Source organism: Anolis sagrei, chromosome 2 (assembly GCF_037176765.1).
Source record: "Anolis sagrei isolate rAnoSag1 chromosome 2, rAnoSag1.mat, whole genome shotgun sequence".
Lineage (NCBI taxonomy): Eukaryota > Metazoa > Chordata > Lepidosauria > Squamata > Dactyloidae > Anolis > Anolis sagrei.
In genome coordinates this window covers 261,045,683-261,064,870 of record NC_090022.1, presented here as the reverse complement: position 1 = coordinate 261,064,870, position 19,188 = coordinate 261,045,683, and the positions used below count along the sequence as shown (strand labels likewise).

The 19,188-nt window shown below is 34.9% G+C and overlaps 1 protein-coding gene across 5 annotated transcripts in view; it reads right to left on the bottom strand.

Moving 5' to 3' along the window:
- Positions 1–19,188, bottom strand: part of SSBP2 (single stranded DNA binding protein 2) — a 133,564-nt gene that overhangs the window by 71,857 nt on the left and 42,519 nt on the right. For 4 of the 5 annotated variants that reach the window (XM_060761726.2, XM_060761724.2, XM_060761727.2 and 1 more), the window contains exons 2-4: positions 12,595–12,667; positions 11,976–12,037; positions 9,295–9,379 (exon numbers count right to left, since the gene is read on the bottom strand). The exons of the other annotated variant lie outside the window; for it this stretch is intronic. In XM_060761726.2, coding sequence (XP_060617709.1) covers positions 9,295–9,379; positions 11,976–12,037; positions 12,595–12,667 — 220 coding nt within the window. The remainder of the gene's footprint in view (positions 1–9,294; positions 9,380–11,975; positions 12,038–12,594; positions 12,668–19,188) is intronic. 5 annotated transcript variants of the gene reach the window in all.

Below are 19,188 nucleotides of genomic sequence, written 5' to 3'. Positions count from 1 at the left end.
CATTTGAAAAAAAATTAAACTGAAATGAAAGACAACCTGTAAGAGGAGAGAATTTACACATGGAAATAAGTCTTAAAACTATTAAGTAGATCTACCATTGAGATATGATCCTCACAATTTCCCTCTTAAATGCTTCTGAGGACCTCTATTTTTCTTCTGCTATCCTGGGATCCAGCTCTTAAAGTACAGCACACTAATCTATCTGTTTGGTCATGTGCTTAGACTATAAGACTGTTTTGATTTTTCATAATTATATTTATGAAAGCTTTGTGATTTGACAGGGCTCTTGCTGTGATGTTAGGTTTCAGAACCCTAGGCATAAAGAGTTTACATAATGCACTGGGTATAATTAAAGTTGGAGAAGGAATGAATGAGAGTGGAAAGTTACAAATATAGGTATGATGACCAGAGACATCAAGAATTTCCACCACTAGCAACGTTTTCATTGCCTTTTAAAATTTGATGGGGTTCAACAAACGTTAAAAATACAGAAAATATATTCTATACTGCACCAATAACATGTTGCAGCAACTGATCTCCATTAAGGACTATCAGCATTTCTCTCCAGTGCCACTTTGGGTTAACTTGAGAGTGATGTCGGGTTTGTGCTTATCTGATGTTTTAAAAAAATAAGTTGTATTAGTATTATTTTAATAAATGGTATGCTTTGGTAATATTTCTCTAGTACATTTTGTATCCTATTTATTGTATATTAATGTATAACTTTTGCAAACCACTTTTACAGAAGGGGTTTACAAAATAGGCAACTATAAAACTGTCATAACTTTGAAAAGCACTTTCATGTTTCCTAAAAAGCAGAAACTTTTTATTTACATAAGAATGAACTGGAATTAAGAAAAAGAGATTAACTTGCATAATGTCAAGCGGCAAGTTACAAAGAACACATTTTTGTTAGGAAATAAAAAACGAAGTGCAGAAGCCTGATTATACAATTGATTCTGCTGATAGGGAGAATCAAAGAAACAGCCTTCTCCAGTGGCCTCACTGGCTGCATGATCCTATAGAATCAAGCAGGTTCAAACTAAGTGCAACTAAAAGTTAGTAAAAGAAAACAGTCCAATTTCACATGGTGATCCATCGTTCTGCTACTCTCACTGGCCAGCCACTACAGCAATTTCTTTCTGATTCAACACTGGTCTGCATAGCTTTACTCTCTGTCCCAGGAGCTTCAGCCAGTAGTCCAGTCCTCATACCAGTGGTGTGCAGGACAGATTCTGTATTTATATAACAAAGGCATAATTTGGTTCCATAACTAGTTGAAAATTCTTCATATGTTTAAGCAGAAATACCAGGCACAAATATATTTTCATTTTTCTAGACACATAGTAGAAAGAACAAAGCAGAAGCTGGACACAGTGAAAACAACTTTGAAAAAATGAAATTCACACGTTTCCAAAACAGCATGCAAAATACAGTGGAAAAAAATATAAACAAAAGAAAAGCCTCATTCCATAGGACCCCAGACATATCTGCATGTGGAACAGGTTTATACAAGCATATGCATAGAGATATTCAACCCAGATTAGATATTGAGGATGTGAGCAGACTAGGTGGGACCCCCACCTGCCGTGATGCTGATTGAGGTTCACATGGAAAGCATAGTGTATTGGGTTTTATATGAAAATCAGGTTAAATCCTGTTCTAGCCCTACAAAAAGAACATTCTTGGACCAGTTGTGATGGCTCAGTTTCTATAGATATGGTAAACCTTTGCTCAGATTTCTCCAAATCCCAGCATGTGAAAAATGAAATGTCAGATTTTGATTATGCTTCTTTCTGTCATGATATTGCAATACTAATAGGAAACTTTAACTTTCATCCTATGGAAATATTTTGGAAACCCCTTTCCAAATTGTAACCCAGCATACAATACTCTTAATTTTATTATAGTACTGTGTATAGATGCATTTACATGTATTTCATAAATAACTGATTATGGTAATGATTATGTCTGATATACCCATACCTCCTCGGTCAAGTGGTTTAGTATAGTTATAGGCTCACCTCTTGAATGAACCCTTTTGAGTGAGTTCAAACACTCTTAGTGGATTGTTTCAAAAATAAATTGGAGAACAAATTGTGAAGTACTACATGCACTGAAGACTGTCACTGAAATTATAGATGGCTAAGATATAACCTTCAGGGTTACCCCTTGGCTTCAAAGGGAATATGGTATATCAACTTTCTTTGGTTGTGTAATCCTCTATATATGGTTCAGAACCTAGAAAGAATACTAAATTACAAACTTAAACATTAGTACTGGCTAATCTTAATATTTTCTAGAACAGTACAAAATAATATTTAGTCCCAATAAATACAAAATGTTGTATAGTAATAGGACTCTAATAAAAATATAATCAAAATTTCAGTAAAAATTAACGATTGCTTTTAACTAATTTTTTGGGAGGGGGAAGTGACAAATTAAAAATTGTAATTGTAAAATAGCAGCAACAAAAATTAAGTACAATGTATAACATAAATATAAGGAAATATCTGCTAAGTGCATTTAGTAGTACAGCTTTTTAAATCACTAGTAAGTTTTACATCCTTGTTCAATTCGAGTATCATACTAAATTGCAGTGGTTCAATTCAAACATCATACCAAATTACCATTTGCGCTAACCATAATTTAAGGTTCCAAATGCACAGGAATAACATAGTTTCGTTTACAAAGCCAAGACTTACACAGGTTCTATATAATTCTTCAGTTTTCCTGTTTTAGGCAGAAACTCACAAACAATCTCATATGCTTGTGCAACTGATGTCAAAACAACAAGTTAGGGCACGAGGCAGCGTTATTCTACTGACAAAACTGCCTCTGCCAGCCTCTATAACCAGATTCTTCACAGCAAGTATTGGTCGTCACAAGGGGTGAAGGAGAGGGGATGGGGAAGCAAAATCTGGCTGTGCACAGGCAGCAGTCTAGAAAAGGGTTTGTTGTGTAGATTAAACAATACTTTACTGAGATGTGGTTTTTAATATCAAATTCTGGAACATCCCTTCTCACACCCCAAGTCTGTCTTTTCTCCCGCAACAACTACTGTAAGCATCCTTTGTACAGGACAGACATTATGGGATAGAAAGGTAACTGAGTTCCATGTTGAGTATGCTACCAAGAACCACAACGAGCTTTAATTGTATGTCTGACCTTCACAGTCCCATCTCTGTCGCAGTTATGCAGCAACAGCTATAAGCTAAGGTAGGGATGTCATGCAAAACACAGCAGAACCCATGATTTCCAACTCTGATTGCCACTAAACAGACATGTTAGTTGATTATAACAAAACAAACATCAAGTTTGCTTGGTCGTAGTTTGGTGTGACAGCTGAACTAAGCTGAAGAAATTCTTAGCATTCAATGCTTTTAAGATCAATACACTCTTTAAAAGGGGGGATTCCACTAGGTGGCAATATCTTCCTTAATGTCAAAGAAGATGGGCTTATTTTGACCCACATTATTTACCTGAACCAAACCATCCAGAAAAAAATGTTTATATATATGAACTTCAAATGCTATGTTGACAAATGGAAATAAAAATGTATTTCACTCCTTGATACTAATAGATGAATGCATTCTGTTATATCAAGAAGATATAACAAAGATACCTGGTGCAATTTAGAAAACGCTAGAAAACATGCTGAGCTATTACAACAAAGAATATTGACAATACTGTTTAGGCCCCAAAAGAGTACATTTAGAAACCAAGTAACTGGAAATGAATGCTGAACTAATTCTATGGTTCATCAAACATATGCAGCAATATGTTAATTCTAGTAGAGTTTCAGGCAATGAATCTGAATGCCTGGCAGGTCAAGATTAAACATTAGAGTTCTAGCACTGCCTGAAGTAGAAATTGTTTTCTGAAGCAAGACTGAACGTCAATGTTTCTCATATGCATGGTGTCTTATTTCAGTAACATATGACCAATTTAAAGGTTGCTTTTCTATACAATAAACTGAAATTTCTCTACATATTTTCTTATTTTAGAAAAGTTCCTCATGTTTTGTGAAACCACATGAATTTATTTTATTTTATTTGTTTTTTAATTAGAATCCAAAGCTCAACCAATCAATACATGGTTAATGCAACGAAAATAATTATAATAAAATAATTCTGACCACTAGGTTTTATTGTGAATGTCAGAACTGAATGGAACTCATATTCCTTCAATGCAAAAGACTTTTCATGGTTTTCCCAATTGTTTTTATTTCATCTGTGTAGTTTTGTTGCTATAATTATTACAGATTTTGAAATCAAAGAGTCTTTGCTGAACAGAAGCACCCTCAGACGTACTATCCATTTTCTGTCCACCCAAATATATGGTAACAGAGGGTTGTTGTAGGTTTTTTCGGGCTGTATGGCCATGGTCTAGAGACATTCTCTCCTGACGTTTCAACTGCATCTATGGCAAGCATCCTCAGAGGTAGTGAGGTCTGTTAGAACTAGGGAAAAGGGGTTTATATATCTGTGGAATGACCAGGGTGAGATAAAGGTAACAGAACTGAATATGGTAACAGAATATGGTAACAGAACTATGTTTCTTTGCCTGCATATCAGATATCATATGATTAAACATGCACTTTTTTTAAAAAAAAAGTTTTTTCTGTTTTCCTCTGTGCTATGAAGTTTTAAAAGATGACAACATATAATACTCCAAAATTATAAATGTTTTAAAAAGACTTTGTTATTTAAAACATAAAATAAAACACACCTTGATATAATTGTTTAAAAATCAAGGCAATTCAATGTATATGCTCCGACAATTCCAATTCATCTGTAGCCAAAATTTCTACATCATTTTTCTATAGTTAACATGGTTTTCTTTGTTTAATAATTGTAGTTGTACCATCACGACCTTGGCTTTAAGTCACAAGGGAGTACTACATAACAGTTACTACAAATATTGGAATTTATTCATCATGTCACAGGGCATCGGCTCCCCTTACCAAAAACTAAGCTCGGAACTTACAAGTTCCAATAAGTTCAAGTTACCACTCCCATCAATGAAACATCTGGTCTTCCATTCAAAACCTGTCAGTCACAGTTTCACCTAGGATGGATGTTAACATGCTGGCCAGAAGCACAAGTGCAACTGATCTTTTCAAAATACTTTAAAATAGATTTGTAAAGAGTGATGAATATTGAGATGAGAAGAAGAATTAAAAGCCCTTCAGAAAAGTATAAATGGAAAACGAAGAGAAACAATTTTCATGTACTGAAAGTTAGTACTTCAAGACTATCTGGTGTGGGGCAACTGACTTTTTTTAATGTACCACAGACAAGGGGTATGAAGCAATTGAAGTCAATGAGGATTTGTACCCATTGGCTACAGCTGCTTCATTCTTTACAGGAACTGGCAGATGATGTTTCATGAACAAGGACGGATCTAGGGACTATCACTTTTAAGTAGCAGTGACGTAATAGACAATCAAATCTAGAGATTAATCTGTTTATTTTAATTTATTTATCCATTCAATCCAATATTATTTGTGTGAATTGTAAAATCAACCATGTTGTTTTTGGGGTACTTTAATTGTTCAATACTTAGAATAGCAAAACTGTATATGGTTTTTATAAATCAGTAGAAATCAGTTCAAAATAGACCCAAGAAAAAGCTCTTGAGGAAACAGTGTGCAATTAGTATCCAACTTAGTACTAAACAAATAACCAATTACAACAGATGTATTGAGGAAGACTGCAATGTAAATAATTTTACATTAAAGTAAGGATTTCCCTGAGACAGGAGTCTCCTGCATTGACATGTATGTTCCAGTCTTGTTCATTTTATGTGAACAAGACTGGAATCTTGTTCCAGTCTTGTGGAATCCACAGGCATTTTATGTGGAATCCACATGCATTTTCAGAGCTTCAGTTCATGAGGCTGAACCTTGATATTGTAGCACTTTTATATTTAACATACTTTATTTTCAAATGCTACAAGACAAAGGTTCTAACTATCATGATGAGCGAAGAAATATATATGAAGATATAAATGGATTTGGTCTGAAATATGAGGTTTCCTTGGAGAAGCAGGTCCTGCCAGCAGACTCTCACAACCTAGTGACCCTAAGAACATTATGGATCCAGACATTAGCCTGAAGGCAAGATTCCACCATAGAAGTTGCCTGAACACGTAGCAACTTTCATCCCCTAAGTCACCAATAACAAACAAACAAACAAGATGGTGTGCCAGGTAGGGGTTCCAGGACTATAAGCCCAGGAAGCATTCTATTCAGGCTGAAAGGAGTGCATGCAACACCTGTTTGGCTTAGGGTATGAATGAGAATTGAGAAAAAGGAAACTAAATCATAATAAAAGTAAAACTGTGCTTAGAATATCTATCTTCAGTTCAAAGCCTTCCTAAGCTAGGAAAACAGACAATAATGAGGAGGTGAAAGAAAAGGATACTAATAATGGTATGAAAGGCAAGATATATTAAAAATAATAAGAATTTTAATAAGACGCTAGATTAAATGCAATCTCAACAGGTATATGTTAACTGAGTACAACAGTCTAATATACTTTAAATTATTACTGCTGTCATTGTCATCATCATCATCATCATCATTACTTAGGAAAAAATATTGTATAGACATGTTGCCACCATGAGAACTTTTTGCTCTCTAAAAACTTTCTAAAAACTCTCTAAAAACTTCACTCCTACTAATTTCAGAAGACAGTTAAGCAAGACATTTCAACATTGACATACTTAAGTGCTTCAATATGGATGGATTGTTTTCTTACTCACTTTTATTTTATTGATAAAATTTAACTGTTCCTCCAATAGCTCAATCAATGTTCTTTTTCATGTAAATTAACTGATAAACATGGAACAAATCTTCAACTCAAGCTGCAACACTAAACTGTAGCTCACCATCTCTAAACTCTGTGGAAGCGCTGTTTGGCAATTCTGTCATAGAGTTTTGCTCAATTTAAATACTTCTTTTTTTAAGACTCTTTGAAAACATAAATAAAATCCAACTAGGACATCTTTGCAAGTTAAAATATCAGAAATAAACTCTAATCCAAATGTGATTACATGTCATACGTTCAAAAACTGCAGTAATTTCTAAACCAATATATTGTTTCTGCCATATACTCAAGCTATACACATACACATACACATACACACACACACAGAAGTATATACCATATACATATAACAAGTTGGTGAGCTACATTCTATGGAACACCTCAATTCTGTCTTCTAACAAAACATGTTCTGCAAAGGCCATCCTAAAACTTTCCAGTGCCTGAGAAAGATGGAACACATAGTACAGATTTCTCATGAATATGCATGAAATAATCTGAAAATTGCAACAAATCTGTTAAAGATCAATGGCTGTAATAGTGAAGCATGTAACAATATGACACTAAATAAATTAATAGGCAACAATACTTTTATGTCAATAATCCATTTTCCACACATTTCCACTTGAAATGTTGAAAAATAATCAAAATGTAAAGCCATGTACTTATCTCAACAACCAACAGATTAATAAACATAAAGGTTTCCTCATTGTATACAGGCAGAGTACAACTTAAGAGTGGAGAGTTTCACATTCTTAATGCATTTCAGGGTTCATATTACATTTCTAAAAGTCTTCCTTTCGAAAAAGATGTTTTAAAGTCCTTAACTTAGAATTCACAATGCTTAGGACACTGTTTTAAATTAGCAACACATTAAAAATCTGCAAAGATCATAGAATCATAGAGATGGAAGAGACAACACAGGCCATCCAATTCAACCTCCTGCATTATGGAACAAAGTACAACATAATGCAAAGTGATATGTCAGCATCAGCAGACCTAAATTTATTGATTTGCATTATTAAATAAAATCAAAGAATCAATTCTTCCAGCCTAAAGTTAGCATCCAAATAAACCTCAACCTATATAATGTATAAAACCGAATGTGTGAATCCTGGAGAAAACTAGCTTCTATAAAAACATGGGTTTTACAACTAACACATCTGAAATAACTTGTATTTTCCTCTCCAGAGAGACAACTACACAGCAAGCTTCTACAGAACATAATATCTTTCATCCAGCATTTATTTATTATATTTATACCCTGCCCTCTCTCATCCCGAAGGGGACTCAGAGCAGCTTACAAGTAGGCAATAATTCAATGCTGCGTAAACAGGCATCCAAATAAAACAAACATATACATTAAAACCATCAAAACATTAAAACCAATTATTAAAACCACACAATCAAAAAAATCCAGGAGCCATTTCAGCATGGATTGGAGGAGAAAACCAATGAATACAATGTAAAGGAAAATTCATTTTGTGAACCAGCCCTTAATTTATACTATTCACCAGTCCTTTAGCTGGAAAAATATTCCCGAAAAATTCATAATAAAATACATGGAATCATATCAAACCAGCATTTCTCAGAAATAATATTATTGTAAATATGTTTTATTGAAAACATATATACAACAATGGTACTTTTCCCCTTTAACAATGCTTTTAAAACCACCACACAATGTGACAAAAAGATAAACAATGCTAGAAAACAAAGCTAATCCTTGAAGGTTTCTGAAGTACAGTGGGCCTTTGGTATTTGCTGGGCCACACCTGCTCTGGATGCCTAAATGGATAGATGCTCAAGTCTCACGATATGTAATAGCACAGTAAAATGATGTCCCTTATATAAAATGACAAAATTAAGGTTTGCTTTTGGAATTATATATATATATATATATATATTCATGGAATCCATAGAAACAGAGGGCTGACTGTACTGTTAAAATTGTAGAAGTGGATAAGGATCAGGAAGTAGGTTCCACCCTACTTTCATTTATTTCAAAACAGCTTGGCTACAGGTTCCAGGCTAGTTGTGTCCAATCCATTTCTAAAGAAATATATTATGTACATTTATCAAACAATTGACAACTCATTTCAATTACCTTCGTCAACAATCATGTAAAATAACCCTCCTTCTTGTAAGTCCTCTAACACTTATACATCCTCCATGCAACAAGTATTTAATTGAGGAAAAATGTTATCTCTTTGACCACATCTACAAATGTGTTATCTTAAAATGTATTAAGGATCACCCTTGCTAACCTTCAATAAGCAAACCCTTTCATGGCCTAGTTCCTTCTCCCCTATTTGTTACAGGCTCCTTCTCCCCTATTTATTACAGGAATGTACAAACTTGGCAGCAAGAATCTTTCCAGAATGCTTGATAATTAGCAACGTAGCAGGTCCAGACTGTTAACAAAGCTAACAGGAAAAATATATTCAATTGCGACAAAACTTACATAGTCATGAAAGGCTTTAGCTTCACTTGAGTGTTCACATGTTTCACGTCTTTCTGGAGCTGCACAGTAGAGATCCCAAAATACACTAAAATGAAAGAAAGATACTGTAACTTTTCATTTTAAATTATCCATATGATCCAAAATGCATGCCCAGAATATAAGTTATTATTGCACCCACTGAGGTAATTACTATCTGGCTTTTCTAAACATCTTAGATATTACATAAAACTGTCATACAACACCCTGAAGCATTTGTTCTCTTACACAAGTCTCACATAAGACACTGATTGGCAGATGCCATATGTACCGAGGATCCTTTCAATGGCCATATGAATTACCTTCAGTCATGATGTATGTGTTTTTTTCCTCCCTGAGCAACCATTTCATAATATACATCTCTTTAAAAATTATTGAGAAATATATCAAGAATCTCCCCTCTACAGAGAAAAGGAAAAATCTGTTTGCCACCTTGATTTATTCCCCAAAGACAGTGACCACATGCAATTTAGCATTTAAACCCACTTAAATAATATCATAATGGCTACAAGAATAAAGTTCACCACTGTAGTCCTGATAACTAAAAAATCTTTTGGAATAATTGGCATCATGATGAAGAGAAGTACAATTTATTATAACTAATAACATAACAAATTAATACAACTAATGAAATGAAAATCTGTAACAATTGCACGAAGCTACTTCTGACTATAATATGCTTTTATATCAATACTGCAGTCCCAGCACATCTGTGACAGCAGATATTCTGATAGTGGGCCTCTTTGCCCTGTCAGCATCATCTGCATCATTCTGAGTGAGGGAAAATTCCTAACCTAGCTGTACAACAGCGTATGTTTTATTGATTTTAATTGGGATACTTTTTATTTTTGAAATGTGCTGTTTTTATGTGGACTGATATTACCATTGTTGATGTATTTTATGTGTTTATGGCATGTGTACGTGCTTCTGTAAGCTGCCCCAAGTCCTTTTTGGGAGATGGTGGCAGGGTATAAATAAAGTTTTAAAAAAATATTATTCTTATTATTATTATTATTATTATTATTATTATTATTGGGCAGAAATGGAGAAGAGTTTGCTGGTAAAATAAAGTGAAGACAAATATTACTTTTAATAAATTATTTGCATCCTTCTTCCTTTTTATCCTAAGTTTTCTCCATCTATTTACATCCCAATTGATGCAAATAATTTTAAAACTCATCATATGCAAGGAACAAATATGGGAAATTATACTAGTATTAATAGAGTAAAACAAGTTGATATAATCCAGAGACTGTTTGATCTCTGCTGAGATCTGGCTCCTTATATGTATTTAATCATGCAATGGACATGTCTTTTAAGATCAAAACAGCATTTGAATTGGGTTTCTTCATTTATATACCTGGCAGTTGTCCTGTATACAGTTACCCCATTTTTCCTTCTGACATTAATGTTGACATTTTAAATGTGTTTTAAAGATCATTTTAACCATGAACAAAATAATGTCAAAGTTAAAAGAAACTTACAAGAAATGTAAACTCATCCTGTGTTTTGGTCTCTGTCTTGTGTGATTGAGGTGTATTTTATAGACATGCTTGATATGTATCTTTTATGGAACTGCATTTCAATATGTATGAAATTTTATAGTATTTGTGTGATTTTTACTGTGCTGTGACCTGTCTCAAGTCATGAGAAGAGGTGGGTAAATAATAATAATAATAATAATAATAATAATAATAATAATTATTATTATTATTATTATTATTAAATGAGTTCCCAACTTTTTCAATGGTGCAGCCTTATTCAACATGCCAAGCATGAGATCCACAAGAACAATGGATGATCAGCAAACTGGTACATGTTGCGTAACTGCTCCTACAGTAAAAAGTGTCATTTTACTGTTTGTTTATTATGTTGTCTGGCAGTCAGAAACTTCTTTTCCCTGGTTTGCTCCCTTTCAACAAACTAAAGAAAGAACCTTTTGTTTGATAGAGGAGAACAAACCAGGGAAGGGAAGCTGTTGGCTGCCAGACAACACAATGAGCAAACTGCTGAGCAAAGCTCTGTGGTATGTTGAGGTGCTCCTGCTGCAAGTGGGAACAAATGAGCAGCATGCAGCATGTGGCAGCTGGTGCTCATAGCAGCTAGTTCACAGCCAGCTAGGGTGCCTAGCTCATTGCACTGTGCACATTGTCCCAGTAAACATTTTGTAGCTCTACTAGGGGTAGGATCCAAACAGAAAGGCTACTTAATGGGATATTAGCCTTGCCTAAAAAAAATCCCCAAAACCAAATTCATATTGAAGTCTACTTTGAAATGTATTTTAATATTTCTATGTTCATGGCACAAAGGATTAGTTGTTTTGTAGTCTTTATTTTTATATTTTGATGCAGTTGCTTTGTTTTAATTACATTGTGTTCTGTTTGTTCTCAGGTGCCTTGAGTCCTTATATCGGGAGAAAAGCAGGATAGAAACACAGTAAATAAATAAATACCAGGAAAAATCATGTAACTTGGGCGTCACTAGAAAACCAATTGCAAATTCATCTTTAAATATTGCCCATAACCAATTTTTACAAGTGATGAGAAAAGGATATTCCAGTTATTCCAGTTATAAATCAATGTTTGTGAAGGTTAACATTACAAGAAAAATTCAATATGTTGTTTGTAAACTTGAATAACACTTACCACCACCAAGAGTGTAAGAATCCTGGGGGTTCTCCCAATGTGATGTTTTTTTCCCATCTTATCTAAAACCAACATAAACACAGATTAGGGTCATTTTCTCATTTGGGCAATCTGTATTAATGTTTTGGGTTTTTTAAAACCAAAATGCAAAATATATAGTAGTACATCTGAAATCTTACTAACTTAAAAATATTAAAACTGTGCTCATCTCCACATTTTGTAGTGGTGGAGTGTGTAAATCAATAATTGTCTTATGTCTTGAGCTTGTGGGTTTCCCATAGACATGTGGGTGGTAGAGACTACACAGACCTTTGGTATGATCCTTTTCCTAGTTCAGGAAGGGATCAAGTTTCAAGCAATAAAACACAAACCAGAAACAGTGGTATAAGCATATAGAAAAAACAGTATTGTAACTGCTATATATGTGATTTCGCTCTTCTTTAGCAATGAAAAAAGGAGCCCTTGAGTGAAAGAGTGCACATCAAATGATACAGTAATCTTACATAAGTGGGGAAAGCATTGGCTGATAATGCCTTGAATTATAATTTGTAACACTGGTCTATGTCATGTGTGAAACTATCTAAAATTGTAAAAGGCATAAGAATGATAGGAAACATACCTCTGATAAAAACGTCTGCGCAGATTTCTGTGCTCCTACATGGAGCAGATATTCATATACATATAGTGCTAACCTGGAAACAGAAAAAGTGGCTATTGAAATAAAATTATCATTATCTGATCCTTATATTACATAATATATAAATGAAATCAGAGCAAAAAATACACTGAGAGTAAGTTAGCCTTGTGTACATTCCCAATTCTATATGTGCCCAAAAATCATAGCAAAACTAAAAATACTATTATACAAAAACTCAAGTCTGTCAATATTTTATTATCTTGGACACATGCCCAGTTGGATAACAGTTCAGCTAGTATTATTCTATATTTATCCGCACAAGCCATGCTTACAGTAAACAATACGTGTATAATTATAGTCGTACTGAACGCTGCTAAACAAAGCCCCCAAACATGAAATTACTTGAATTCTTAGCAGTTTTCACTCCATATTTCTATTTGCTGTAAGAATACTCCAGAGTTATCCAAAACTAACCATCTCTTGCAAGAATGTGATGAGACTTATTTTATTCGCTGAGTTGTTGTTAAATAATGGTGACACAAAGGGGGGGGGGGGGAACAGGAAAGGACAGAACCAAAGGAAAAAATATAGAGAATGTAAGCCTTTAAGAAGAATCATCAAACTTTCTGTTTCAATTCTTGGTTTCTTCTAATTCCTGTTGGTCAATTGTTAACGTACTGGTACTGTCCCGACATAGATATAGATATAGATAGATTACAAGCACAAGCTGCTGTGTCAGAATCATTTATGAAGGAAAATAATTCCTCACTTCTTCTGAATAGTAGTTACCAGTTTGCTGTTTCATCAGAAATTTGGACACCATAGCTTTTGCAAGCCATAATTAAATAAAAATATTGTTAATTTCCTGTGGTTTATGGATGCTACTCTCTTCCACTGGGGTTGACCTCCAACTAGAAATGAAAGTTTTACATTATCATATCATATATGGTACATAAATTATTGGGGAATGAATAAACTCAAAATTTGTGCTGGTTCAAGAATGTAAGAATAGTTTATGTAGTTACCTCTAATTCAAGCCCACAAAAATGCAAGTATGCTGTTTGAAGTATCCTATATACCCATGTATAAGTCTAGAGATTTTAGTAAAATAAAGTAATCCAAAAAACTGGGTCAACTTATTCATGAGTCAATGTGAGTACTGTACCTTAACTCATATATATATGAAAAAACTCAGCTATTCCGTTCTCTAATCTGACTGGCAAAAAGCAAGAAAATCCCAGAAAAAACCAACACCTTCTATTGTTTACTATGGACCACCTTTAGCCTTTTTGAATTCCGGGGGGGGGGGGGGCGCGTTGTGACAGCAGCAGCTGATCCTCTGAGATGGCATTGGTCCTTTCTTCTCTCTGTGGATAACTCTTAACTTATCAATGAGTCATATCAACATTCAGAATTTTGGCCCTCAAATCTCCCCTCAATTTATGCATGAGTATCTACAGTAACACTCAGGTACCTTATATGTTTAATGTGTTAAAGGTTACGATAATCCAGGTAACTAAATACCCTAAAGGCACTAGATCCCATCTAATCCTGGAAGCTAAGCAGGATCAGCTCTGATTAATTCTTAGATAGGAGAACACCAATGAATGCCAGGTGTTATAGGTTCTATTTCAGCGGAAGGAGCCAGTAAAACCACCACTGAGTGCTCCTTGCCTAAGAAACCTAATGAAATGCATGTGCCTTTCAGCAAATAAGTGACTGGAAGGCACATAATACACATACATGGGCGCACACGAACAAGCCAAATGCACATTTTAATTACATATTCTTAGAAAAATACTGTTTCCTAGCTCAAATTGTAAAATTAGGTACTGCTAAATAAAGTATAGGTTTTTGTCTGAAAATGGCAGCCTTTTTGGATCTATCTAGAGGCCTAGACAAGTAGGTTTCACATGCTGATAGGTGTACTATGCTTTGCTCTTCCATGACAAATGTTCCTTTAATAGCTGAATGATAGGAGCAATTTAGTAGTGAAGTTCCCAAATTCCTCATCCAGCAAAAAAGCAAAGCTATGCCTGTTGCATTTATGCTGGGTGTTGTGTTTATGCTGGCCATGTAACCCATTCAAGGCATAAAGACATGACATAAAACAAATGTAACAGTTTTTATGTACGCAGTTCTATAAAAATGAGAAAGGCATTTCAAGTCCACATGGTAAAACAAAATGTTATGTTGAGTACAGGGTGAATATTTAAAACTCACTGAGGACAACACTGAATACAGGTAAACACCAGAATGTCTATTTATCAATGTCAAACAGAGGTACTACAGCACTATGTTATGAAAATAGTTGAGACTAGAAACACATTTTGTATCACAACATGCTTCAGTTGGTTGTATGCAGAAGAGAAGGAGATGAAGAGAAGTTTTCACAGAAGCTGCATACTGTTGTTCATCAGAACACTATGGTGGGGAAAAACTGACCTGAGATCCTAAAAGACAAGGTATGGCTTATCTTTTATACCCTCTCCATCAATGGCAATGCTCTCATAGATTTGAACAATTAGATTTGAACAACTTTTATAGGCAGTAAGATAATCATTCCTACTCACAACAATGAGAATCTGTTTTCTTCTTAAGGCAGTCACTTGTGCCAATTTTGTCGTACAAGACTGTGATTTTGAATGCTAATAACTAAAATATATTGTGGGGCCCAAAATAAATTGAAGATCATAGTCAGGAATAATTGCAGCAAATTCATCACATGGCTGTGAAGTTTTCCAAGGTAACATATCAATCTTAAAACATTTTCTCCAATGAGTCTGAAATACAAACTAGCATTTTCTAAAATCAACCATGACCAGCCTATGGTCTTTTAGCCATTCTGTCTTCCAAAGATTTCAAGACAATTTACTTTATGAAGATGACAGACTAACCCCAAAGAGCAGTTGGATGATGCAACTGTTAAAAAAACAACCAGTTTTTCTGGTTCGACAGCCACAGAAATGTTGCTATGCTTTTACTTCTTCTTGCTTACTTCAGCTTTTAATTTTCTTCTCCGAGAACACCAAGGGCACATTTCAATGCAGTAAGTATTCAGGTATATTATTCATGACCAAAAATGCAGCAATACAAAAATATTTTCAAAGGTTTATAGAATAAAAATACTCAATAGATAATATTCAGCACATACTATTAATGAAAACTATCTAAGCATCTGAATTCAAAAAAGGACATAGGATCCAGCCTGAAAACTGATTATCATGAAGCTTGCACTACTATGCTTCGGCAAACAGTAAATAAGACACCAAGATGTTTGAAACTCTGATAAAAAATAAGGTACTTCAGCTTATAGTGTCGTAACACAAAGCAGAAAGCAGCAGCATCAAATATGAAGGTATTAAATACTGAAGATGCTCATCCCACAAAAACACATTTCTGTAGATCTGAAGAGTACAACTTGTCTGTACTAAAAAAAACTTTTATGGAGAGAGTAGGTCTGTTTTCTGCAACCCCAACAATCTGCTGGAGATGCTTTAATTGGAGATCCTGCACTGAGAAGGGAGTTTGTCTTGATAGTCATCATGAAGCCCCTTCCAACTCTGAATCTGGATCTCTCAGCATCCATTCAGACACATGTAAGTAATAGCTTGTCTGCCATAGTGACTCTTTAGGCATGTGCACATAGCTCAGCACTGTCTGAACTTCATCTTTAAGTAACACTAATTCCTCATGAGGAAAATGCTGAGACCATTTCCTAGGCATTAATGATGAACACCAAACTATTCTCATCTGTACTGCCGCAAAGAGGTTTAGAATCTTATTCTTTTGGGCACATTTCAAGTATTGACTTTTGATATAATAAAACTCATCACTAAAATATTTTACAGTATTTAAAACCTAGCTATTACTTATGAAAAAATAAAATGGAAACTGATGCTGTCTCTTTGTGAAACTATTACTATTGTTATTATTTTATTCATTTGTATCCTGTCTTTCTCCCAATAATGCGATTCAAGGCAACTAACAACATACTCAAAACAATACAAGTTAAAACAACACAAACACGAGAATAAAAATATAAATATACAATTAAAAACAGTTAACCAATTTGTAAATTAAAGCACTAAACATTAAAAATATTAAAATGCATTAAAAACTTAATATTAAAATACTTCAAAAATCTTAAAAGCAGCACTTAGTTGTTCTTCCTTATTATATACTTCAAATTTATTATTACAAATGTAAGAATAACAACTGCAAAGAACACATACATTTACCTGTTCTAAGTTATTCCTGGTATAGTACTATGCATTCCCTGCTCTCCTCAGCAGGTAAGAAGTCTCTGGGCAGAAATACTTGCCAGGAGTTTGTTTCCTTTGGAAAGAGACATCATTAGAGACTTAGCTCCTGTTTGCAATATTTATGGTTATTGTTTTATATAAAAGGTGTTTATTGGTGGACCCAAATGTCTAAAGAATTCATCGAAAAGAGTCCACTGCCCCACAGGAGATCTCCATACAATGCTCTTGACACCATATCTTTCAATTTTTTCCCTCTGTTTCAAAATGGGCAATGCTCCACCACCTTATCTTGGAAACTTACGACCTCATCAGACAGGGCTTTTTTTGGCGGCATACACTTGTTCAACTATATTTTAGCCATGAAGCTCGTGGGCTCCCACCTCCCAATGTAAAATTGCTTCTGGCGGGGCTCTGTGGGTAAACTACAGTGGCAAAATTAGTGGCAAAATTAAAGATTGCCTACTCTCTTCTCCATACTTTCTACAAGTAGCAAGGAAATTGGAGGAATGTATTTAAGAAGACAGTAGTCATAACATGTAACCTTCTACTCTCGTCTCCTTCAATTCAGAGTGTGTTATTATAAGGTATAAGAAAAAAGGGTCAGAAAACATATGTGAAAGGATAAATCTTCCAACATGACTTTCAAAGGACTGGAAGGAGAATGACCTACATTTGTTCAGAGAAAGTCACCAGTACTATAACATACTACTCTATCCTTTCTACCCTCCTTCTTCCTTTTCTAAGCTATGAGAAAAATAGGATGGGAACCCTAACCCTTAACACTTGCAGCTTTAGTGTCACTACTAGTACTTCAAGTAGTATACTTAGTTCTGAAAGTGTGCTGTTTATAAAAAGTTGGTGGGTTAGTCAGTCTTTCCTGGTGACTTGCTGCAAAGCTGCTTCTCAGTATAGGATTCATATATTTTAACAAATATGTTTTCTAGTGAGGAATCACTTTTTGTCTCAATGGCTCTGGTATATATTTATTGGCTGTGCCGTCACGCCTGGGGCTATAGCTCTTAGAGAAAGAGGCATGGACGTGACATCTTTCCCCAGGGGATTGCTTCTTGCTCTCCTTTAGGGAAACTGGAACTCCCAAGGACCAGAACACAACAGGTAACTCGAAATGATATTTATTGTTGACAATGAGTTCTCTTTCTAAGGCACAAACTTGATGTTTCAACAGGGAAAAATACTTTATAAACTCTAAAGTCCAGGGTCCTAGGAGTTATTACCTGAGAAGCTTTTTCCTGTTCCCTCTCTCTCAATGTCTGTGAATATCAGAATAAACACAGCTCCAGTTCAATGGCCTATGTTGAAGGACAAGACCTTCCTATGGTGCCAAAAGAACCGGTGTGAAGGCGCCTGAGACTTCCCAATTTCATTCAGGTTGGTCTGAACATAAAGAATAAGTCTCAGGGGTAAAAACCTAAGAACTGATGGTAAAAAATGACTTGACCAGGGGCTTTGGGCCAAGCTTTACACACGTCCATCTAATGAGCCTTTTTTGTGAGGTAAAAAAGGTGAGAGAGAGATACCTTTCTTTCTCCCTTGGAAGGGGCGGAGCCTAAACAAATGAACTGGGGAAACAAGCCAATTGCTGCAACAACAATAAATTGACAGCTATAATAACCAATGAAATTTAACTATACGTATACAAGGTAGACAGGCATAATATGACAGTTTAAATCCTGCAACTAACAGTTCTACATATAGGTGGCGCTACACGCGCCATCACATTGGGAGTTCTACAACAGTTCAGGTCCAGGCTATTTGGCTGACCGCATCCCCTTGTATGAACCTGCCTGGGCCCTGAGATCTTCAGGAGAGGCCCTTCTCTCGGTCCCACCTCCATCTCAAGCTCGGTTGATGGGAATGAGAGAGTGGGCCTTCTCTGTGGCTGCCCCTCGACTCTCAACTCTGGAACTTCCTGTCCAAAGAAACTAGAATGGCCCCCTCCCTTTTGTCCTTTGGCAGCAGGCTAAAACCTTTTTATTCAGATAGGCTTGTAAAGATGAAGGTTTTAAAAATCTAGTCAGGGGTGCTATGGTTTTTTTAAAACTCTGAATAGGTTTTAATGGATTTTAACTATCAATTTTTATTACTGTTTATATTTAATTCTGTTTTAATGTTTACATATTTGTATATTTTAAATTGTATGCTATTGCTTTTATGTTAAGCCACTTTGAGTCTCTTTTGGGTGATATAAAGCAGGATATAAATTAATATAATAATAATAATAACCCTTGCAGATGCCAACTATTCCCTTTAAAATGGTCAAGAAAAAAACATGAACATAAAGGAGAGTAGA